This window comes from Poecile atricapillus, chromosome 2, assembly GCF_030490865.1.
Source record: "Poecile atricapillus isolate bPoeAtr1 chromosome 2, bPoeAtr1.hap1, whole genome shotgun sequence".
NCBI classification, from domain to species: domain Eukaryota; kingdom Metazoa; phylum Chordata; class Aves; order Passeriformes; family Paridae; genus Poecile; species Poecile atricapillus.
This window is the reverse complement of record NC_081250.1, coordinates 82,864,701-82,890,034: the sequence shown is the minus strand read 5'-3', so window position 1 is coordinate 82,890,034 and position 25,334 is coordinate 82,864,701. Positions and strand designations below refer to the sequence as shown.

At 39.4% G+C, this 25,334-nt stretch overlaps 1 protein-coding gene across 4 annotated transcripts in view; it reads left to right on the top strand.

Moving 5' to 3' along the window:
* The window catches only part of TENT4A (terminal nucleotidyltransferase 4A), a 66,514-nt gene that overhangs the window by 6,119 nt on the left and 35,061 nt on the right, over positions 1-25,334 (top strand). For all 4 annotated transcript variants that reach the window (XM_058831541.1, XM_058831540.1, XM_058831539.1 and 1 more), the window contains exons 2-7: positions 10,943-11,066; positions 12,519-12,565; positions 13,475-13,595; positions 15,127-15,234; positions 15,942-16,070; positions 17,114-17,327. In XM_058831541.1, the coding sequence (XP_058687524.1) occupies positions 10,943-11,066; positions 12,519-12,565; positions 13,475-13,595; positions 15,127-15,234; positions 15,942-16,070; positions 17,114-17,327 (743 nt within the window). The remainder of the gene's footprint in view (positions 1-10,942; positions 11,067-12,518; positions 12,566-13,474; positions 13,596-15,126; positions 15,235-15,941; positions 16,071-17,113; positions 17,328-25,334) is intronic.

Here is a 25,334-nt window from a genome sequence, read left to right as displayed (position 1 = left end):
TGACATTTTATGATCTGGCGTTAGCAATGACCTGTGGGAAGATGTTACATTGCTACAGTAAAGCTGTGCATTATGTAATGATTTTTTGTTATTGTTGTTTTATCCCGAGGCTGTCACTAGGGTTGTAGTGGCAGCCAGTTGCTGCCTGTGCTCTACAGGGGCAGATCATGAGTGCTTTTTGCAGGGGACATGAAAAAGGAGGAGGGGGAGGTTGAATCACCTGGCAGTTGTTTGTTTTCTAGCCTGTTAAATAAGTTTTTGTATTGAAATTGTTTCCTGCCTCTAGATGTTTATCTCCTCTGTATGCTTTACAGTCCCTGTTTTATCTTTGGGACTCACATGAACCTCACCTGTGTGTGATAGCGTCACAGTATTCTTGCATCTTGGGCTGTCTTGTTCTATCTTGTACTTTGTCTCCTGATTACTAACATGGGACTTGCCTGATGTTTTTGTGCTTTGAGGCTTCATCTGCGATCTTACTTTAATATGGAAACTAAGAGTTCCAGCTGCTTGTTTTCTGTTTAAAACACTTCTTTATCTATATGAAGATATATATCTATATATATATATCTTTATCTATGTATATAATCTCATGTCAGCTTAGTTTCTTCATAAGCCTGCATAAGGGTGTATGTCAAACGCTGTCACATGCCATTTGAAATCCAAGAAAATAATGGATTTTCCTATGTAGTTCTCTGATTCTTCTAAGTAGCAATGAAAGTTGTTTTTTTAAGACACTACTTCCATTTATGTTAGTAATGTCAACATCTTTATATAGGCATAGCTATTCGTTTAATGCATTGATTCTATTTTAGGCTACTTTGATTATTTTGAATGTCAAAGCTAATGCTTTTAAATTAAAAAAAGAAAGATAACTGCTTATTGTATTGGTACAAAAGCCATATTGAGTGAGTGTGACTTCTGGTGAGTACTGAATTACCAGAAATAGGTTTTGCTGTGAAGTATTTTCTATTAAAAAGTTTGGGGTAAGTTCTCCCTTCATAGCTGTGGATCAGGGAAGTCTCTGAGGAATTAACAAAATAAAATACTAGCTTCTCTGCATATCATGCATTGAGGTCACTTAATTTTCTCTGTACTGATCACTTAATTTGCTTAACAGAAGCATGTTTTTGGGCTCTTGAACTAGTTTAGCCTTTCTCAGTCATAGCTTTGCATCTCATTAAGTTGTTCTTCGTCATTGTTTTTCATGTCCTTAATCTTCCAATCCTCTTTTTCTGCTTTGTACGTGACTTCAGGATTTCTGAAGACATCTTCTGATGGAATCTTACGAGAAAGTAGTAAAAGCTCTTTTTTCCCCCTAAAACCTGATTAGCGATGCGCAGTAAACAACCAGTGTGAAATCTTTAGAAGTCTCTGAAACACATTATTCTTTTGGTTATGATTTTAAAGGAGCTTCTTCTATAGCAAGCTGCAGCAGTACTTAAATCCAGAAAATACTTTTCCAGCTTTTTTTGACTTGCAGAGATGCTGACTTTGAATATGAGGGGTCTGTTACCAGTAGTGCTTTGATGGATGCATTTTGAATTAAGAGTCTGCTCCTCAGAATTATGCCAAGAGTTACTTCTCTTTAATGTTTCAGTGACTAATCTGATGTAATGAATACCTGAATACCATGGGCATAATTAGTCTCTCATCAGTAATATGTTTCTGCTGTTGCAATCTGACTTGTCTGGGATGTTAATCACTTGCTATCTTTGAGCATTTGGAAAATAATGTTATTGAGACAGGGATTTGGGGGTTCAGTGGTTTCATTTATTTGCATAGCAAGCTTGCTGGTTCAGTCCCAAGGTTTAACATATGGCATTCTCCTTCACTGGTGCAACAAAATTATTGCAATGTTTTTTTTTCATCAGGACTAATGCACTTCAGAAACTTATGTAGTGGATCTACCATTGCCATGTATTAAATTGGAGGTGTACATCTGCTTATTTTTAATTTTTTTTTTATGATGCAGCTTTTCCAAAGTCTGTCCAGCCATTAATAAGGTAACTGTTTGAGTTTTATTGGATTGACATAGCTTGCAAATTAGTTTAGTTTCTGATTTTCTTCAAAATGCAGACAAATTCTGTTACTTAGGTTTGGAAATTTACAGTACAAATCAATCCAACAGACTTGGTTTCTTGAGTGTATCAACTGTCAAGGTGTTCCTAAGAGGTAAAATCTAATTGGCAAAAAATTTGGTCTAAAGTTAGGATGGACTCTGACTTGCATGACTGTGGGGCAAAGAGAAAGAGAGGAAATAAGAACAGTATGATCTCTTGTGGAAAAGGTACAATATATTTTACAAACTACTCTTTGTTTTGTGGATGAGAACAAAGTACTTTTTTCTTCCAATCTCTCCTCTGTAGCTAACTTGCAAAGTAAACTCAATTTGAGTTTGGTATTTAGCGTACCTGTCTGTAAAACCCTTCACAGCTTTGATTAATAAGTTCTATATAGTTGAGGTTTGTTTTTTTGTTTTTTTTTTAATTCTGCCTTCTGTACAGTTACAGTGATGAAGATAATTGCTATCTGAATAACGTAGTACTATGAGACTGATTTGGTGCAGCAGTACAGTCTGTGAATGTAGCACTGTGTTCTCATAGTTCCTCTCATCTGTGTCCTTAGAGCATTGCATAGGGCATAGAGTAGTAGTGCCTGAGCCTTACTGGTGTTGAGGAGGACTAGTATACAAAGGTAAAGGCATCTGATGTATGTTATGAATGGGAATATGAAGAATTGTAGTTCATCTCTCCTTGGTCATAGTTGTATTTTAGCCCCTTTTGCACATGTCTTAATCTTTAGATCATATTGGGAGACGTCTGTGTCAGAATGCATTATTGCGTTCACATACACACTCACTCTCTGTCCCTGTGTGTATATATATATTCATATATATCTCCCCCTTTATTTCACTGAAGTGTGTTCCTTAGACAGTTTCCTGCTTTAGACTGTAAGACTGATTTCAACTATTGAATGCATTTAATAGTTGTAGTGTGAGATTTCACCTGCATTTCCATGATAGTGCAATTGTGCTTTGCCCTAGTCGTAGGTGAAGGTACAGTTCAACAGATTTCCAAAATACGTGCAGTGACGGATGTGCATTTCATCATTTAGTCTAGAGATGGTGAAGTCACATGTGTTTTGGAATTCATGTTTCACTGAAGGAATTTTATTCTATGTATGTATTCTATGACTTGTAACCTTTATTTCAACAGAGATTCTTTTGAGATACTGCCTTTACTTCCCATTTCTTTACCTCCATTTTCTACACACTTGCAGTGTTAGACCCCCATGCTTTAAACTGTGGCATCTCTTCTTTCCTTTTATAAGGATTCTTGGATGATGTGTTAGCCTTCAGCTAGAAAAATACTTACTTTAATAAGTAAAGAATATGTTTTTAAAAAGCATTAGTTGTTCCACATAAAAGATGCAATCATGTTTCTGTCTGTTCCTTTAGAAGAAATGAATGTGCTTAGTAGTGTAGTCATGTTGAAATGGAACCACATGCTTTCTTGAGGGAACAAAGTCTCTGTAGCTTTTCATTTGCTTTCTAGTTTGTTGATGTTTGAGAATTTAGTTTCACTGCATTGAAGTTAGCCCTTGAAGTAATAAGTCAGTCTTATGTAGTAGTAAATGAGTAAAATGGATGATCTCCTTTCTTAGAAATGTGCCTTTGAAGAAAAACATTGCAAAAGTCTGAGAATGTCGTCCAAGTGGTATTTTAATCTAGAAACTAGAAGAGTGGCTGCCTTTTCTAAAACAGTAGAAGGGATAATTTTTTGATAAACAGAAGATAATTCTGTTGCAGTAGTTCAGCCTGTAAGTGGCTGCTGCTTGCTGTGCTAAGCGGTAAGAACGTCAGTAAATGGTAGGTTTTTCCAGGCTGTTAAAATTAGCAACCTGAATTATGTAGTAAGTTGTAGTGGTGTAGATTTGCCAATCTGAGTTTCCTGGCCAATGCACCAAATAATGTGGTGGGTTGTAAGCGCTGGCTAAAATCACCAGTGCACGTACTCATTTCTTGCTGTGAGATATGGATTAGGAGAAGGGCAAAACAGGCTTAAAACTTAAAAGGTATAAAGAATTTTATTAGCAGGACTACAAGAATAAGAAACGTCAGAATAAAACATCCATAACACCTTTCTTCCCCTTTCCCAACTTCCCTTTACAACTGACAAGGTAGAGACAAAACCTGGGTTGTTAAATCAGTACCACTATACAATAGTCTTTCATCAGTTCTTGTAGGGAAAGGAGTTTTCTCTTGTCATTCCATGGAGACTTCTCCACAAGAAACAGCTTTCTTGTGGCTTTTCATTTCCACAAATAGCAGCCACCCGGGCAAAAATTTTGCAGCTTGACATTCCTCACATTTTCACAGCCTACCTAGAGGTGTGTCTATAGGCCATGAACTCATGGGGTATTATTTTAAGGATGAGTTGTTCAAAGGCAAAGGTTCTCTTCATCTGTCTCTATGATCATCTCTGCGAACAGAGGTTTTCTTCTCTCCCTGGAGGCAAAGGGTCTCCATAATTTTCATCTGTCTCTCTCTGTTTAAGTGTCTCATGAGATCACAGCTACTCCACTATCTGCTTCAGTTTGAATACTTCATTCCCCCATACTCATGAATGAAAGGAGATATTTCAGTATATCATTGTCCATCTCCATGGCCCTATCAAAAGAATATTTCAGCCCCATTAGAGCATCTCCTCATTCTTCTTCCATCTGAGGCTTGACTCTCTTTACTGACCTTGGTGTTTTCAGGTCATCTTTCTACGTGTTGATCACTCTTTCTCTGTCCCTGGAGAGAGGATTGAGGTTTGCCAGTCTCATCTGTGTAGTGAAAGGGTTAATATCTTTCCCAGTGGCCACAGCGGCGCTGGGCCCCTCCCTCGACGTGGCCGCTGCTGCGGGGGCAGTCGGTCCCAGCTCAGCCCGGAGCTGTCCGTGCGGGCCAGGGAGGGAGAGCGTAGTGTTGACGAGATGTCAGCAGCTGTGGCCCGGCTCAGCCTATCCCCTGCCTGGGAGCCGCTGGGGTCAGGCCTGGCTGCCCCCCGCCTGGCTGCCCCCCTCCTGGCTGCAGGGGAGCGGGGCCAGCCCCACCAGAGCTCAGCTACCTTTCGAAGCCAGAAGCAAAGAGAGATTTCCCGGGCTTACGGTTTTTAAAATGTGGATCTCACAGAGGCAGAACTAATTTCTAAATGGTGTAAAATGTCAGTACGCAGAACTAGCCAGCTATTGGCCTTTCCCAAGCACAGAGGAAGCTCTCAGCACCTTCTCAGAGAAATCACTTCCATGGGTGTTTCTTACGTCTTTCCCCACATGTCAATCAATGTGAAACCACCACACAAGTACAAGTAACTGCTCTTCTGCATCCCTGTGTTCTAATCTTTGCCATCTTATATTAGGAAGGACGACTGTTAGAGCTTACCAACACATTTCTTTCCCAGTATTTCTATAAATACAGTAAAACTGTCTTGTGAAAAAGTTGATTAAAAGGCCTACATTTGCTAGTAAAGTAAAACAATAGGAATCTTAAATGCCTGTTACAGGAGGTTGCTAGGTCCTGTGATGCTGTTGAGTATCCAAATTCTTTAAGAAGCCAGAAGGAAATTGAGAAGACTGACTTATCTATATGTTAAAGGAAGTTCTATAAAAAGAAGAGTTAGAATGTTACTTGTATCTGCATGTACATCATGTGCTGCAGATGGAAATTGTGTTCCTAATGGTTAAAATACTGCCACAGTCCTGACTTAGGAAATGCTTATGAAAATCATAGAAGCTATGTGGACAAAGTACGCAAGTAAAAACTATTCCTGTACTGGCTGGCTGAATATTCCACTTTACCTGTTTTTTTTTAAGACACTGCATTTTTCCTTCAGCTGGTAAGAAGTTACACTGGGATTAGTCCCAAACAGCATACAGGATCTTGTTTTTATACATGAGAGCTGAGGTTTTTTTGTGACAGTGTTCCAGTAACTTTATCTGAGCGAGGATGTTTACAAAATTGCAAACTACTGTAGCATTAAATTTTAAAAAAGCATCTCTGTTTTGAGAAGCTTCTTCAGGTGTAAACCAGAAGGTAAAATGCTAGCGTGGTTGTGCTGCCATATGCTGTTAGTATAGCATTGATTCTTACCTGGAAGGACATAGACTAAGAAGATGGTCTGTAAGAAGTAGAAACTGTTGAATTAAGGAAAACTGGAAAGAACAAACAAAACAGACTTTTATTAAGACAGAGAGTTGAGAACTGTTTTGCCAAATGCATTAAAGACCTGAAAGTCTTGCACATCGAAAGCAAGAAACTTGCCAATCAGTAGGGCTCAGAGAGAGACACAAAAGGGCACCAGGGGGAACACAGATCATGTAGTCAGGCAATCGGAATTTTAAATTTCAGTAAGTGTTTAAATCCAGTCAGCAGAATGATACCTGTTATATACCTATGTATTGTGGTATTTGCCAAAGAATTTCAGGGGAATTAGCCATGAGTATGGCTTGAACTCCAAATGAGGTTTGATATCTAGACCTTTGCTATTGTCCCAAGCAGATTGAAACATTAAACCTTGTACTGCCTTGCCAGTGCAAAGTGGAAAATATGAACCTGACTTCATATTAAAAAGCAGATTAGGGAAGGAAATGTAGACTAGTGATGAGTGATACTCCTCTGAGTCTTTCATAGGTGGTTAACAATTGTGACAGTGTTAATCGTTGGAAGAGGTGCTCAGTGGGGCATCAAAGTGAGAGTACTTGTGTTTGGCTCTTTTCCTGAGCTCACTGATGCACTGGGGCTGCTGTGTGTGGTGGAGGTTGTGATGAGGATGGCTACTGTAAATACATTTTTTCCACAGAAATGCCTAGATCTCTTAGAGTGGTTGGATGGAGCTGATACCATAAAAAAAACCAGAACTTCTTGCATGACCAAATATAAAGGAAGGGTCTAGTGCATGTTTTGATAAAGGTGGTTGTGTCTCACAGGTCTCATTTTCTTGAAGGATTCATTGTTAATCCATATTCCTCTGTTCAGTTTAATAACACAACTGCTGAATTTTTTTTCAGAAGAATGTTTGAGATTCTTTTTGAAGACTTTGTAAAAACCAGACATTTACAAGTTTGCTGGGTTAGCTGCTTAGAAATAACCAAAGGAAAGAATAAATTATTTACTTTACTTAAAGGAAAGTTACACATAGAATTACTCACGACTCTTGCTCTATATGTTCATAAATACCTGAAGGGAAGAAATGAGTGAGAAAAGGATAGAAAGGATAATAGAAAAATAAAGCTGACTGCAGACAGACACAGTGGGAGTTCATTGTTCATTAGATTATAAAATTGCTGGTAAAATTAAATTCTAGTAAATATAGAATCATGAGTGAAGAAAAACAATTCAGGCTGAATGCACCCAGTGAGTGGACTTTATGTTAGTGGTTTTGTTCAGAAGCTCCTTCATTATGGTCTCTTCTAAAGAGCAGCTGTGTGCTCAGGTACCCTGAAGCAGCAGCAATATTCTCAAGTGTAGGGGCAATAAAATGAAAACAGGTGTGTGTCCTGGACTGAATGGCAGAATTACATGTTGACTCTGTGTGTGTTTCTGCCCACCTGTCAGAAAATGTGGTGCAATAGAAAACAAGCTGAAGAAGGTTACCGGTGGTCAAACTTTGGACTTGTTCTTGTGGAAGGAGATAGAAGCCCGTGAGGATCAGTAGCTTGGAAAACTGTTGGTGAATAGAGATAAATGGATTGAGGGCCTGAGAAGTCTTGTGTTTTGAGACGAACTGCGAGTAACAGCTTTTTTTTTGCCCCAGGAAAAAAACATTAGATAAAATCATTACCAGGCAGCAGTTTAAAATAAACCACTCTTTATTCTGATGCATATTTAATTAATTCATGCATATTTAATTAATTCATGGAATTCCGTGAACAACAAAGCTGAAATGGACTAAAAGACCTGGAAAAATCTATATAATGAAGTTCTTTGAGCTAGTATGTGTCATGATTTGGATTCCCCCTGAAAATATGCCAGACAAAATTACTGGAGGCTTGGAAGGATGTCTTCCTCTTGCCTTTTCTTGCCTTTTCTTGCTTTCGATATCTGCCTACTGCAGAGTGTTATAGGCAGGAGAACAGGAAGTCTTTAGGTTGTCTCCATTGCTGTTGGGTATATTCAAGTATTTTATTCATTGGTCTTTTGTCTTGGAAAGGTAGGGAAAAAACATACTTTCTATAAACAAAACAAAATAAGAGCATGTCAGTTTGTATTTTTTGTCTTGCTCTAAAATTTTGGAATCAAGTGGATTCATCAGCAAATTGAAATGTTACTTAAATGTTCAGTTGTGGGTCCAGGCTCAGTTTAAGATAAGAGAAAGGGCAAACATTAATTCATAATATTTATGCTTTTTCGAAGTATATTTTAGTTTTGCTGCAAAAATCTCTGTCTCTGGAAAGGAAAACTAACACTTAAAAATTAGGCATGTGGTCTTTTGGAAGTTACCTCGTAGTAGGGAAGGTACCTAGTAAAATGAATTGCAACAGACTTGGATGAAGAGTTGAGTTCTACTAGTGAGGTATTAAATTTTCCTTTTGGAAGGCTAAGTATATAAACTATAGATTGATTTTTCAGTTTAGGACAGCATTTGGATTTCACTACGATATTGACTAGATATATTTAATGAGTTAGAAATCTTAGAAATATGTGAACACTGAAAAAATATTTTTGAAAAATGTCACAGCAGTAGTTACTTGAATTTTTGTTTGGCATGGCTTGATGCTTTTTCATTTAAGGCAAACATGACATTTACCTGAAAACTCAAATTTGGCAGCAAGAGTTCTGTAGTAGTGGTAGATGTGAAACAAAAGGGCTTAATAGGTGTATAAGGCTCCAGTGTCAGGACTCTTCTTGTAACATGGGTATAAAAATACTTTACACTTGAGAATATATTTAATATTTCTTACTTTGAGTTCAGTTGGAAGGTCACTTCGTATATGAATGAAGGGCTTGAGTGTCAAAAAGTGGATGTTTTTATGTCAAGAAATACTCAAATGTCCTTTTTATTGTCCTCTGCAAAAACTCACAAATGCCAGTGGCCTGTTTGCAGTCTGTGTAAACTGCCCCATACACAGAAGTAAGAACTGCTGGAAGAGTAAACCTGCTTGAAGTCTGGTTGGTCTTGTGCTGCTTCACATTTGCATGCTTATGTAGTTTTTAAGTCTCAGCTTTGTTTTTTAAAGAAAATTGTCATTAAAAATCAGGAATTGAATTTGACCTTCACTGTTGAGCCAGTAAGAAATTCAGTAAATGTCTGTGTCGTAGTTTGGCATTTAGAGAAAGTAGTGGGAAACTCCCACAGAAGTGATTTCTCTGAGAGAGGCTGCTGGGAGTTTCTTCTGTGCTTGAGATCAGGCCAATAGCTGGCCAGTTCTGAGAACTGACAGCATTTTGCACCACTGAAAAGTGAGTTCACCTTTGTGAATAACACCTTTTAAAAACCCAAGCCCAGGAACTTCTCTCTTTGTTTCCGGCCTTGAAAGGTAGCAGACTTCTGGTGTGGCTGGCCCCACTCCCCCATGGCCTATGCTGCCTGGTGCAGGGGGCGGCTGGGCTGGACTCCAGCAGCTTTTGGGCAGGGGGTGGAGACTGTGTGGCCTTCCCCGGGCCAGGCTCTGCTGTGGCCCCTTCTGGGAAGCCCTCTGGGTCCCATTCCAGCGGGGCGGCTGAAGCTGTTCCCAGAGGGGCCCCTGGCCCAGGCTGGGCCAAGCCATGGCTGCTAACATCTCGCCGACACCCCTCCTCCCCCCTCTTGGCCTGCACAGATGGTTCCAGGCCGAGGACCGTTTGCTCCCTCCTAGCAGCTGCACAGCTGAGAGAAAGCACCAGCTCGGCCTCAAATCTGACACCATGACTGTCTGTGTGTGATTTAGCCCTTTTGCTACACAGATGAGACCTGCAGACTTTAATCCCCTCTCCAGAGAGAAAAAGTCAGAGTGATCAACACGTAGAGAGACAACATGAAACATCAAGGTCAGTAAAAGATGGAAGAAGAATGAGGAGATGCTCTAATAGGCTGAAATATTCTTTTTGTAGGGCCATGGAGATGGACAATAACGTTCTAAAAAACTCCTCTAATTCATGAAAGAATATTGAGAGAATGAAGTATTCAGGCTGTAGATCTGAGCAAAAGTATCCCTTGATGAAGCTAAGGAGATGGTGGAGTCACTGTGATCCCATGAGATGCTTGAACAGAGAGAGAGAGAGACGCGAGAGCTGATGAAGACCCTGTACCCCAGGGAGAGAAGAAGAAAACCTGTGTTCCTAGAGATGATCACAGAGATAGATGGAGAGAACCTTTGCCTTTGAACAACTCATCCTTAAAATAATACCCTAGGAGTTCATGGCCCATGAACACACTTCTTCAGAGTGGTGTGAAAATGGGAGGACAGCATGATGGCAGAGTTTGTGCCTGGGCGACTGGCAGTCATAGAAATGAAAAGCCACGAGAAAACTGTTTCTCATGGAGAACTCTCCATGGAATGACAAGAGAAAACTCCTTTCCCTACAAAGATTGATGAAAAGACTATTGTATAGTTGGTACTGCTTTAGCATCCCAGGTTTTGTCTCTATGGTGTCAGTTGGAAAGGAAAAAGGTTGGGTGGGGGGAGGAAAAGGTTTCTTATTTTTGTAGTCTTGTTAATAAAGTTTCTTTATTCCTTTTAAGTTTTAAGCCTGTTTTGCCATTCTCCTAATCCATATCTCACAGCAAGAAATGAATAAGTAGTCTGGTAATTTTAGTTAGTGCTAAAACCTGCTGCAGTCTACTAGAGTCAGTGTTCTGAGCTCTTAAGTTAAAGGATGATATTAAGTAAAGCCTATAGCCTGTTTCTTAAAAAATTTATTGTAATAGTTAAATAGTTCAATTGTCACTTTAACTGAACCTACTTTCTCCGTTAGACTACATGAAGAAATCATTGACTTCTATGACTTCATGTCCCCTCGTCCTGAAGAAGCAGCTATGAGAAGAGAAGTGGTAAAAAGGATAGAAACGGTCATCAAAGATCTTTGGCCTACCGCTGATGTGAGTGTAGCTTCAGTTGTGATTTGCTTCTCTAGTAAATTGTAGAGCTTGGTTTACTTAACCTTTCTATTATCTTTCTTTCTTTTAGAAATGAACAGGTTTCAAGTTTAAGGCAATTGACCTACTATCACAATTCTTGCAGTATTTGGAAATTTATTTTAAAAGAAATTTCAAACGTGGATTTTGGGTTAATGAATTCTACTGAATGTTTTTTTCATTTTGAGAGCTGGGAATGTGAATAAATGTCCACTCTTAGTAGTGCATTTCCTAAAGTAAAAGCTTATTAAATTGTCTCTGTATATTTTAATTTTGCATATTAAAGTGAGACTGACTACCTCTGTATCCGTTTCTGCAAGGGTCCTGAATATGTGGATATTTTTAAATAAAAAAAAATATAAAAGAGCAATTAAATGCAGGTTGTTTGTTTTTTTTTTTTTTTGCTCTTCATGAATTTGACATTCAAGGAATTACTTTAGCCCTACTGTAGTGGGAAAATTTCACTTCCTGAGATATGTTGCAATCTAAGCTGGCGTAATTTCAAACACTTAGTTATTCAATGCTTATTCAAAAAAGCATTATTCAAAAATAATGTATTGTAAACTGTATTTCTAGCATCAGCTTTGATTGCCAGATGGTAGCATTGTCATTAACAACCAAAATGTTGTGATTTCATAGCCTTCCATGGCAGACAGTGAGGGCTCAGGCCACAGCACTGAGCTAAAAATACTGTAAAACTCCTCTGCTTCAGCCTTACCCATGTTTTTTCTTCATAATGAGATTTTACTACCTGGTGGAAATAAAAAAAAAAATGCTGGAAAGGACTTGTGTTGCTGAGGAAAAAAACTAAGTGAGCTTGTAAATTGGGCTCTACTCTATTGGAGAGGGAAGAACATCTCAATTCTTTAGCTAGGCAGCTCACTGAAAGTATTCGATGTGGTCTGTGGATTTATCTTCATTGTGGCTGCTTTTTCACATACAAACACCTGCTACTACTTTATAGTTGTTCTTAACAGTAAAATCTGAAGTATTTCTTTTGATCTGAATGATATATTTAGGTGTACTTGCTGGTTTTTAAACCTAAAATTTTGGAAAAATCTTCCTTGAACTCTTCCAATTTCAGTAAAGCTGTCCTGTAAGGAAAGGAAGGAACAAGATGGAAGGAAATTAATAAAAGCTTGTATGTCTGTCAAAATGGAAATAAATAATTAAAAGAACTTGCTTAAATTTATTCTTTGCTAGCTGGATTGGTATTTATTTCATATTAAAGAAGCCAGATTTCCTCTAAAGTTGCGTCTGTAAGAAAATGTGTGTTTGTACAGAGAGTATATAGTAAAGTAACTTTTTTTACTTTGCTATATCCTTAACACCTGGAGAAACGTATGAAGTTTTGTGAAAGTAAAAGGAAGTGAGCATTCATAATTGCAAGATGTTTTCCTGCTGTGTTCTTTTCAGGTCCAGATTTTTGGCAGCTTTAGTACAGGGCTTTATCTTCCAACTAGGTAAGTAATAGTTTACTCTTGTCTTTTAGAGAAAAGGAGATTTCAAGGAGAAGTTTAGAATGTGCAAATGTGTCAAATTTTCAGTAAAACTTTTATCTAATATTTCATGTGACAAAGGGAAGAACTTTCGAACTTCAAGATTTGCAAGTATTTGATGTAACATCTTACTGCTCTGCTCTGCTTATTAACCCTTTGGTGAATTACCTTTCTTTCCTTGTGTCTGGGGTTAGTCTTTGGCTTTTTTTTAAATAGACAGTGGAACTGAATGTTTAGCATTTCCTTTGTAAAAATTGTGTTTTATTAAATAAGAAGAATTACCGAGAATGTGTCACTTATCGCAGTGTTACTATGCAAAGTCAAAGGAGCCATCACAGTGCTGTATTCCCATCTTTTTAGAGAGGAAAATGTCTTACTTAGTTTGGCATTTTATATCACTTAATGGTTCAATTAGATGTGGAAACCTGTGTAGCTCTGCGTTAAAGATGTTGTCTTTACATCAAGTAAATTTTCAGAAGAAAAGCACTGGAAATTTAGTTTCTATGAATACCAATCACTGATAAAGTTCTTTGAATTATTATAATGCCTGTCAACATGAGTAGATAGATGAGGGATGGAATTGGACTGTGGAAGTCAGAGGGGAGGGAGTGTGAAAGGTAGAAGGGAAAGGAACTCTTAAGAACTCATCAGAGTAATGGAAGCAAGAAACTAGACTACTGCTTTGGGTCCTAAAACACTTATGGACTCTTTCTTAAAATTCCTAGAAGAAGCTTATTGGGAACCTACATTGAAAATTGCAAAATGATCACCTTTTATGACTTGTAAAATGTAGAATGCCAATCTTACCATATTTTTTGGTAATGTATTGTGCTTTAGACTTAATGGATTTCATCCTGTGTTCTTTTTGTCTAGTGATATTGATCTAGTTGTTTTTGGGAAATGGGAACGACCTCCTTTACAGCTGTTGGAGCAAGCACTGAGAAAACACAATGTGGCTGAGCCATATTCCATTAAAGTACTTGACAAAGCTACGGTAAGTAGCTAGTAAGCTTTGGAATACTGAACTGAAAAAGTTTCAGACCCCTTCAGATGTTGGTAATAAATAGTATTCGTAATTCCTGAAGCAAATGATATTGTCTTAAGCTCTCTGCAAGGTGTCAGTAGAATCTGTAGGGGCTTAGCAATAGCATGGAGTCTTTTACATGTGTATTGGTAATCCTGTGTACTGTTTGCCGAAGGCTATACTTTATTCTTATGTTGTCAATAAAGAAAGTTAGTGTTTGTAAAATATCCAGTAAAATAAGTTAACTATTTGCATAATGTTTTTCCAGTGACCTTTGAGGGGAATTTGTTACGCCAGTAACTAGAGCTGTCTAGCTCTCAACACTGTTTTCACGTTGTCTTGTTTCTGATGCCATCATGAAGCATTCCAAACCTAACATTGGGTTTTGTGTCCAAAATAGCTGTTTAAATGAGAGCTTTGTCATTTATGTGACTGATGTGTGTTATGTCTTGAATCTTTCTTGTAAGCCTGAATCATGTTGAATATGTTAAAAACTTAATGCATGAAAATTTTATATTACTGAGCAAGAAGTGTTTTCTTCATGGGACTAAGGTGAGTATTCATTCCAAATTTCTATCAGCAAGCTTCTGTTTTGTGGTCTCTAAAACAGTCTTCCTCTTTTAGGTTCATAATATTCCTGTGGCTTTCATTAGAGTAGCAGTGCATAATAGTAGCCTTGGTAGTCTTTGATTTACCTGAGAGCTAATGGGATATTCCGAATCTGTATTACTAGTTAATGATGGAAAATGGCACTAGGCTAGGCTTACAATTTTACTATCCGTTCTTATTCTTTTCCTTCTGATGTTGGTATAAAATTATGCTATATTTCTTTTTTGTTTTCCATTTCAGATTAAAAATATGAGGAGTTAAATTTATTTTAAATGTTATCAGCTGAAGTTTAGGTTATGATTGTGAGATGATTTTGGAGGCCACTGCTTTCCAGGTGGTGGTGTGAAGCTAAACTACATATTCAGTCATTTAATGTTCATTTATTCCTGCCATATTTCTATGGTTGCTTTGCATTATCTCTTCTGGCTTTCATTTGACTCTTCATTGAACCAGTTCATCTTGATAAACCAAAAGGTATTACTTCCTGCTAGTCTGGTTTTCTGTCAGTTCAGTAAGTGAATGGTGCAATGCTGGGTCAGAGGAATGCAGTTCCCACAGGTTATGAGATTAGAAGATCTCCTATTAACTGGAATGAATCATTAAAATGAGTAAATTGAGTGGTCATATAAAACACTGCTATTGTAGCTATGAAGGCAGATAGCTAATGGTTATGGGAGAGTACCAGAGTGATGATAAGTTAATGTGGTTGTACATTAATCATCTCCCTAGAAAGCATTCACTTGTCAGTCAGGTTAGAATTGTTACCTCCTCTCAGACGGACTTGATAGTTGCATTCCTTTGGACTGTTAGCATCCATGTGTCTTGAGTAAGCTAGGGAACAGCACCAGTGTTGTGTTTCTGGGGATTCACATTCTTGTATTAATCTTTTCAGGTACCAATAATAAAACTCACTGACCAGGAGACAGAAGTGAAAGTTGACATCAGTTTTAATGTAGAAACTGGTGTGAAGGCAGCTCGATTTATCAAGGAATACATGAAGGTATCAGCTATGTATTGAATGTTATTCTACTTACCAACGATGTGCTAGATGCTTAGCTAATGTTTTTTGGTATGGCTTGACAATTTACTGCTGAAGACTATTCTCATTAATGCTAATTAAACAGAAATATATTAGTTTATTATCTTTTGGTGTCCATTCAGCATTCCCTTTGAGTGCTGGGTGTTGGACTGAATAAACCTGTACACTGTGAGAGGACTTCACAGTCATATTTAGATTTGCAGATAGGTGCTAACCTTTGCTTCTGAAGCAAGTCTATGTGCAAATTTTGCTTACCTTGTGTTTGAGTTATGCTACATTATGAATACTGTCTTACTAAACTGTCAGGAAGCAATTGTGTAGATACACATTTAAAAGTTTCGTTTTATGCTCTGCAGTAAAAGTACTATTTAGAGCAAGAGCTTTGATTATAGTGGCAGTGACATTCAAAGAAGGATATAAAAATCTTACTGTTTAGGTGGGAAATAAATTTGGTATGTAAGGTCTTCAATAAAATAAGAATTGAAGCTATTCATCTGTTTCTAGAATAAAAAAAAAACATGTTTCAGTTCTTCCCATGGAAACACTGCACAGCACAACACTGGAAATATTTTTGTATTGGATGACTCTTTGTTTGCTGAGATTGTGTACTTCTTTTTTTGTTTTGGAATGTTGACATTGTCATTGATAAGACTTATTTTGCTTTGCAGAAATATTCTTTGCTACCTTACTTGATTTTAGTACTAAAACAGTTCCTCCTTCAGAGGGATTTGAATGAAGTTTTTACTGGTGGAATTAGCTCTTACAGCCTAATTTTAATGGCAATTAGTTTCCTGCAGGTAAGTCTGTTGCTTATTTGTTTCTATGTTCTTCAAAATGTTTTGGGTTCTGTACCTATGCCCTTTTATTGTACTCTTTCTTCAGATGCCCCTTGCAATGCGCAGCATTACTGTTATGAGTGTTTGACTCTTGAAAGATCCTGTGGACTACCTCTCAAGCATCCAGGATCTATCGTGTGTGAACTGGAGCAGCAGCAGGACCCTTGTGAAAGGCCTAGAGGCTGTGCCTACACCAGGGCTTGTACCTGAATCACCTTAATGGTGCTTCTTAAGTCTGCAGGATGGATTTTCTTTTGCCTCCCAGACTACTGGTACTGAATGTGCAAAGTAGTTGATTTCAGTGTTTATTGAAGTGATGAAATCCAGCAGTCAAGTTGTTTTTTTTACTTACATGTTAGGTTTTGACATGCTTAAGACTGGCAGATGCTGTATTTGACTGATGAAATAGCCAAGTTACAATGTTACAAATAAGTTACAACATTTCAATAAATTTTTGTGATAGCCTCCTACAGGTATGATGAGGTACGGGGTTAGCATTTCTCAGCAGCTGTGGTAATGGAAAAGTTATATATTCTGCTGCTGCTGGTGTTGACTGAAATATTGCTGTAGGTTTTGTATACCAAATATAATAAGTGGAGCTACGGACATAAACTGTATTTCAGTTCAGGCAACTAGATTGCCCCCCACTTTCTGAAAACATTGAGGGATGGATTGTCTTGAAAATCAGGTACTACTTCATTACTGACTAGGCTATAATTTTGTATGCAGTACTTCTTTCTTGCTTTTGACTTGGGGGAAAGAATTCCCTAATCCTCAAAAAGCTGCATGAGGAAAGATGAAAGAATTCTTTGGCTTCCAGATACTGCTGAATTGGTGCCCCCTTTCAGTTATGTGGGAGTGGTTTAAGTACATGAAGAGTGAATGGCTCAGTTGAGACTTATGTGAAGAAACACTCAGCTATTTGAATGAGAGCTTTTTGTTTTCCTGTGTTATGGTCTGAAAAATACTAATTTTTAATAAGCAAAAACTGGTTTGTGTTACAGCTACATCCAAGAATTGATGCCAGAAGAGCTGATGAAAACCTTGGAATGCTTCTAATAGAATTTTTTGAACTCTATGGAAGGAATTTTAACTATTTGAAAACCGGTATTAGAATAAAAAATGGAGGTGCCTATATTGCCAAAGAAGAAATAATGAAAGTCATGACTAATGGATACAGGCCATCTATGCTATGTATTGAAGATCCTCTCCTGCCTGGTAGGACTATACACTTCTTGCAATATTCCAGAGCTGTGGCTCAGCTTGTGCTTTCAGCTTGTGTGTCAGATGAATTAAGAAGCTGCACTGGGAAGAGGCTACTACTGGTGTAGAGGTACAGTCAGGTTGGAGGACCAAGGGATATAGACCTCCCCCAAGAGTCTTAGCTTGAGTAAATTGAATTATATGCAAACAGTGCAGTTGCATAATGCTTTGGAGATCCAGAACTGTGTTTAATTTATTAATAAGATTCTCTGACAGTGCTGAGAGGTAGTGAAAGAAAGAATTCCAGGAAATCCTGGAAGGGGGGATGTTAGAACAATTATCTATTATTTGCTGTGAGAATGAGATTGGAAGGTAGCTTTTCCTGCCACAGTCTGTGGTGCCATACTTCAGATAAATCACACCATATTGGAAAAAATGCCCCAGAAGCATAACCTGTCCTGCAGGGTGGTGCCACAGAGACTGTTCAGGAGTAGGGGTGCGTATCTGTAAAAGCCAGCTGTGTTGTGGTGGTCGTGGTGTGGAAAGCGCTTTGCATAACTGTCTTCTGTGCTGAACAGGCATCTTTAGGGAATGCCAGAGTTTTAGAGTTACATCTTCTTTTGAAAGTACTTAACATTAAATTATTATTTTTTAAAATTTTGTTTTAATTCAGTAACCTGCAAATAATTGAGCTTAATTTTGGCTGAGTGCCTTGGGAAAATTTCCAACTTTATAGTAGTTTGTGTTCTATTTAGACCATCACAAGTAGCTGAAATTCCAATTTTCAGTTAATTTGGACTGCAGCACAAGTATTTCTAGAATGTAATTGGCAAAGTCCATACTATCACATCTTGTATGTAGATTGCTTATTTACAGCACTTTTAAAGCAAATACCATGGATCAGGAACTGAAGTCTGGCACTTTTCTAAACACTCAATATGCTGAGTGTTCATACTTCCCTAGAACAGGTTACAGTGATACTCATTTGTCTAACCATGTTTCTGATTTGTTTGTAACTCTGAGTTTGTGTTCATCATGACTTGTTCTTGGCCAGGCATAGGTTATGGTGCGATTGTGCAGAACTGTCACTGTCATTGAGATTTCCTTTGAACAGCTGTGTACTTACTTGTCTGAAGACCCATTTGAATAGGAGCATGAACCACAATTGTTTAGAGTCAAAAATCTTCATTGCCCTCCAGTTCTGTTCATTTCTATCTGCTGGGGACTGAAGGAGAGCAAACTGCGTGTACTATGCAATGTTTTAATCACTGCTGATAGTACTCTGGAGAAAAAAAAGCCTTTTAAGTCGAATAGGTGCCCTGAGCTGTTCCTCCTAGCATTAATCTTGCAGAAACAAAGAATGGTAGTTTAGAGGAAAGAATAGCTATAAGCTGTCAAAGAGTTGACAAAAATGAAATTCTAGAGGAGTTTGTATGGTGTAAGATAATATAATTCTTACAGGAGAGAATATTTTAACAATGATAATGAAAGCTGACAATATTTTGAAGTTATCTGACCGCTATGTGTCATAAGGATATTTTTTAGTAGCTACCACAGACCTTCAGAACTTGCCATATGAAGCTAGGAGGAAAATTACACAGAACATAGGATGGTTTTTTGAATCAGATCTGATAGGTACAGCCTTCTTAGATCCAGTCTTAATCACATATTCCTACAGTATCTAAAATTGCCTGTCAAGTATTTGTCAGTATCGTCTAGAATTCTGTTAATTAGTTTAGTTTTGTTACTCCTTCTAACCCAGTACAAAAATCTTCACCAAGGGTTCAAGTCCTTGCTCAGTTTACAAGTCATCTCTGATTAGTTTATGATGAGATCCACTCAGTGTCTGACTCTGAGGGTTGGTGGCAGTATTGTGAAGGAGATGAGAATGAGTTATTTTGATAAAGAGTGGACACAGATATCTCAACTTAAATTAGCATAAGCTGGTGCACAATTTTACCCCTGCAAGTCAGTGTTTGCAACTGTACGCACAAGTTTTTAATTTTGTTTTTCAATCTTTCCTTTTTTTTTTTGTTTTTTTTTTTTTTTCCTGATCACAACTCTTTCTAAAGCTCCTACTAAGCCTTGGAAGAATACTTCAAAAGATGGCTTAATCCCAAAATGAGACAAAAAATACAGGGATAAAAAAACCTCTCCCTTTTAATTTCTCAAAGATTATCAAAGTAGTGCAAAAGTTGCTTCTGTGAGTGTATGCACTAGTGCAGCAATGTGATACTGAAGGGTTGTTTCAGTTTGGAAGATAGCTGTCTGCTAGGGAGGGCAGGGGCCTCCTTTGGAGTGAAAAATGTAAAGCTCCTCCCTCCATATTATTATAATTTTGGAATCAAGGGGCTTTCAGGCAAAGATATGGGGAGAAGAATAACAGTTCTTTACTTTTCAGTTCTTTTTAGTATGGTGACAAGGCAAACAAACAATAACAGTGGCATTAATAACAAAACAGAACCAAGGACCCCGTGACAGCTTTCTTGGCTGAGATGGGAAAGGATGGAGGCGAGGCTTTGCTTCACAAACCCCCTGTGGGCACTCAATGCAGTGCTCCTGCTGGATCCTGCTGAAACACTCAGCTGGAGTGGCAGAAATGTGTAGAAATCCCAGGCCGGTGGACGAGGTGTATTAAGCTCCGCAGCGATGGCTGGCACAGCAGCACGTTGTGGTGGGACAGGGGGTGCGAGGGCCTACAGATGAAGAACAGAATAAGGAGAAACTCTATCTGGGTCACAGTGAACGCTTTTTTCCTTAGTAACTACAGCTTCGTGTGTGTCTTTCTCTCAAGCTGAAGAAGTAAGCCCACTCCCTGCTGCCTCTGCCTTCTCTTTCACCTGCCCCCTTCCCCTGGGTTTAACCAAACTCTTTGTCTTTTGTTGCTCTATTGGGAACGGCGAGAAGAACGACACAGACTCTCTTGTGGAGTCAAACTAGAGAATTTCTCCCAGTTTATTGCCTCAGATCTTTTTTTTATAGACCGATACGTGAAAGTACAGAAAAGAAAACTCTTATTGGTTAGTAAACTAACACATCACCATCATTGGTCAGTGGGGTACACCACCCCTCGACCTTCTCTTGCAAGAAAACAAGGAACAGACAAACAGCACCTGCAAGGCTGTTTTCTATCTCTGACGATTGTTTTAATTCCTCCTTATGATTTCATAGGCCACTTTCTCAGGCAAGACTGAGAAAGTTACATGGGCTGCTATTCCACAGGCACTATGCTCCCTGCTTCACAGTTAGCATCCATAATTCCCCCTTTTTGTTTTAAAATAAAAAGGCAGTGTTTGTAATCTGCTGCTGGGCTCTTGAGGAAAGCGAGCAAACACAGCACAAGTTCTGTCTCCTTCAAGAGAACCTTGAATGGACACTGATTTAGAATGATCTTCTGGTCTATGTTTTTGATGTCTAAGGATTGTTTTCTTTGCAAGGACTTGATGATTGACTCTAATACAACTAGTTCAGTGAACTAACACACACAGCACATAAAACATCGTTAGTCTGCTCAAAACTGACAGTCTAACTTGTTGACAGGGAAGTTTGAAAGAATACCAAAGTGGCAAAACTCAACCTAAGAACACTCAGATCCAAACCCAGTGAAACTCTACTCAATTCTACCATGCAAAGTCTATAAGCTTTTTACAGATCAGTCAACAATGCAACCTACAATGCTTTTAATTTTTCATTGTCTAAGTAAAATCCCCCTTTTTTTTTTTGTTGTTGACTATTGGATTTTCACCTCAAATATGATTGAGGGACTTGTAGAGTTTACATGGCTGTGGTCAAAAGCTTCTCGACTCTGCAATTAGTGAAGTAACCGGAGAAGCTATTTGCGGTGTAGAGATGGCTTCATCAGGCTGTTGTTGTTTGTTGGGTTCTGCAGTTGTGCTGCTGAGAGGCTCGAAGTTTGCATGTTTTGAGTAAAGCTGACTCCGTTGTAAAGTTGTCGTTGCTACTACTCGCTGAGACTCTTGCTCAGCTGTTGTTGTTTCCAGCGGTGGTTGCTCTGGCAACAGCATTGCAGTAGCCAGCACGGGCACTGGCTCCGCTTGTGGACTCGTCTGCCCCCCTGCGCTGCGCTGGGCATGGAGGGAAGGAACTATGCTTGCCTCTGCCGTGGTGGGTGGTGCCGCTGCCGTCAGGGGGCGGTACAGAGGTGGTGTGGAGGCTGGAGGGAATACCCTTGATGAGGGCTGCTGCAATGGTTGCTCCAGCAAGGTCAGTGCATGCGCGGACCCCGCGGATGGACACGGGGGGCCTAAAGCTCATTTCCCTCCACCACGCCAGCAGCCCGCTGTGGGGACTGCTGCCCTTGCGATGCCGGAGAAAGGGGCCCGGGGGGGATGAAAGCCCTTCTCCCCCCGCTGTGCCGGCGGGCCGCAGCAGGAGTCGTCCATGCTGTCCCTTGCGGCACAGGAGAAAGAAAAACAGAGGGCGTGAGGGGGCTGAAGAACACCATCGATAGCAAGGGGCCCCCCACGGCCGCTCGCGGCAACGCTCGTGATGCTGGAGAAGGCGCCGCAGGCGGGCGGTCTCCATTCCCCTGCTGCCTCTCTTTTGATGAAGCTTGCGCGCCCAGCTCTGGGGGTGACAGGTACTTGAACTCTCCTTAAGAGGGAGATTTCTGGTGCACAGACTGCTTCCGCCCGTGGCCAAAGTCCTCCGAGGCTCCAGGCAGAGCTGAGGGAGTGCTACGCTGCTCATCCTCGGTCCCATACCCCAGTCTCTCATGGTGTACAAAAGAGGCACCCCTGGCATCCAAATCCTCTGTCTCGGCATCACTGTCCCCAGACTGGCACCGCTCCAACGCTTTAAAGAGCACGCCCCAGATGGCTGTCAGGCTACACATGCTGGTATCTCCTGCAGCTAACTCAGACTATAGGTGGTCTCCCACTGACAGCCAAACTCTGAGATCAAAGGCATTATTGACAGTCACAGTAAAACCTTGAGCTTTCACCCACTGGAACAAAGCGCACATAGCATCTTCAGAAATATTGAATCCCATGCATGGCAAGGCATTCTGCCATGCAGAGAAGACAAGTTGATCATTAGTTGAATTTTGGTTCCCCATTGTGAGAACTGCCTATCTTGACGGCCAGCAAATGCAATTACACAGACGCAGTGGCTTAACCCAGGACTTAAAGCTCTAGCTTCGTCAAGATAAGCCATTCCAGGCCCGCTCACTGGCAGGGCCCCACTAAACCATTGGTCTAAAAAACCAGCTTCCTCCAGGAGAGTGTGGGAAATATTCACTTACTCCTCTGTAGGGGAAGCGGGTGGCACGTCATCAGTCGGCTGCACTGCATGTTGGAGGTCACCAGATGTCGCTCTATTGGGAACGGCGAGAAGAACGACACAGAGTCTCTTGTGGAGTCAAACTAGAGAATTTCTCCCAGTTTATTGCCTCAGGTCTTTTTTTTATAGACTGATACGTGAAAGTACAGAAAAGAAAACTCTTATTGGTTAGTAAACTAACACATCACCATCATTGGTCAGTGGGGTACACCACCCCTCGACCTTCTCTTGCAAGAAAACAAGGAACAGACAAACAGCACCTGCAAGGCTGTTTTCTATCTCTGACGATTGTTTTAATTCCTCCTTAAGATTTCATAGGCCACTTTCTCAGGCAAGACTGAGAAAGTTACATGGGCTGCTATTCCACAGGCACTATGCTCCCTGCCTCACAGTTAGCATCTGTGGTCTTTCTCAAGCATCTAATAAGTATCTGCAGTCAGGTTGCCGTGCAACTAATGGGAAACATTTTATAGGTAAGAAGGAACAAAAGGAAGGACAGTTAACCCCCAAAAAGGGTGTAAAATTCAAAAGAATAGCTTTAAAGTGGTCTCATAGGGAACAGGAATATGTTTAGTGGGATTAGTTTCTTTAAGTTGGAGGAACTTTTTTTTTATTCAGCATGAAATGGTGGGTGATGTCTGGCTAAGAGATAAAAGGTGTCATCAGAAGGAAGTCATACGTCATTTTACCTGCTCCTTACCTTTTCTTAGCTCCTGGATTTGGGAGGAAGAAGCATTAAACTATTGAGTTGTTTTGGTTGTAGTGGGTCTTTTTAGATTATTTGAGGTACTGCAGTTTCCTCAGAGATTCTCAGAGACTGATCATTGTGTGCCAGAAGATGATAATTTCTGTGGTTTAAGAACCAGGATTCCAACAAAGATGTCAGAAGTCTACACTTCAAGTGGGAAGCTTATTGAGGTCTGGATTTGAGTTGTCAGACTAATAAAGCGGTGATGCATTTTGAAGGAGTAGTTTATACTTCGTATGTCATCTAAGATCTTTCATTTTGGGTTAGTGTCCTAGGACAGGGTAATGAGATGAAAATCATTCCCTACGCATTGTCTAAAGGAGGGCGTTTCCATAAGCATCTTGTAGCTTCACCTTTTCAGTTTTTCAAAGCACTTCTCCTTTTTGTAAAATATGTAAAAGGTAAAAGCATTTATTAAGGAGAACTGCAAAGTCAAGCAAGAAGTTTGTTTACAGGAATATGTTGGAGCAGGGTAGATGATATCATCTTGGAAGAGGTTTGTCCGGAGTTGGTCTAGCAGTATCCTATCCTGGAAGTCTTAACTGTTTGCAGTTGACAAATCTTTTACTCTGTGGTTATAAAACAAATTTGATGCTTATCTGCCAGACTGTTGGGGGGCTTGTTATTTTATACCTGTGTGAATCAAGGTCCTCCAGTCATTTCTGATGCTCAGAACAGGAATAAATTTGGTCTAGTTTCATACTGCCAGTGTCTAGAGTAACTAAATTGCTACTCTTTAACACCAAGTTTAAAACTGGGAGTTCTACCTGTGCTACTCCATTCATGAGAAAGTTTGTTCTTCATTCTGAATTGCTGTGGGCATTAATAAAAGTTCTAAACCTTAAATTCAATGTGTTTTCTTTGAAAAGAATCTTTAACTTGCAAGATTTATTATGCTTTGTGTTGCTTGCTTCCACACCTTGACAGGTCACAAGTACAGGAGGTAAATACATTTTAGATTGGCAACATCTATGAGATTCTCTTCTAGCCTTAGTGGCTGCCCTAAATTATTCATTGCAGCTTTTCAGTATCAGCTATTCGTTATTAGAACCTGCAAATATATATGTTCACGTGTGTGTGTATAAAGCATAAGTGAAGTTAGCATTTGAAAGAACCTTTGTAATGCTGAATGTTGCAAAAAGCTGTTTACTAGCTAATAGCTTAACACAAGTGGGTCTGCTTCAGTCCTAGCTCATGGTCTTACCTTTTGCCCTTTCAGGCCGTGTTCTTAAAACTGCTTCAGGTAAAGGAAGGCTACCTGATGGAGTGGTAATACTGATAGCAAGTGATGGAAATTTTGGACGTGCTCCTTTAGGGATGAAGGCTTTGTAAGAAAGAATAAGGATTGAATTATACATGAAATCAGACACCATTGTTATCTCCTAATGTACATCTAAGGATTGAAGTATGTATGATTTTTTTTAGAGTGACAGCATTTGCATTGCGTGCTTTAACTGATCAGTCTAGATTGTGACAAAAGAGGGATGCTCAGTTATGTAAGACATGGCTCTCTAATGAGAGTGATCTCTCAGAAGAAAATCTATTCAGGGCAGCAAATGCAAATGTGTGATCTGGCTTCTTTAATATGTTGCTTTCTGGATTGGCTAGGATCATCTTTATACAGACTTGGCAGGTGCAGTTCACAGTAGCTCCAGCTGCAGCCCAACTAAAGAACTCTGTACTGTATTATTAAGACCTGTTAATTTAGACATTTCTATGAACTAATTACAGGTGCAGGATGAGGCAATCCAGGAACCTAAGCATGGTATGGCACAAGCTAGTCTGCCTTTGTTCTCAAGTCTGCTTCAATCAAGACTTAAACACAACTTCATTGATTTATACTAAACTGCCCAAATTTACTATAAGTGGTTTAGGGAAGGTTTATGATTTCTTTTGCTGGCACAACAGTAGTGACAACTGATGAAAGGAATAGCCAATATTTTGTGGCAGCTCTGTCTTCATTTTGGTATAAC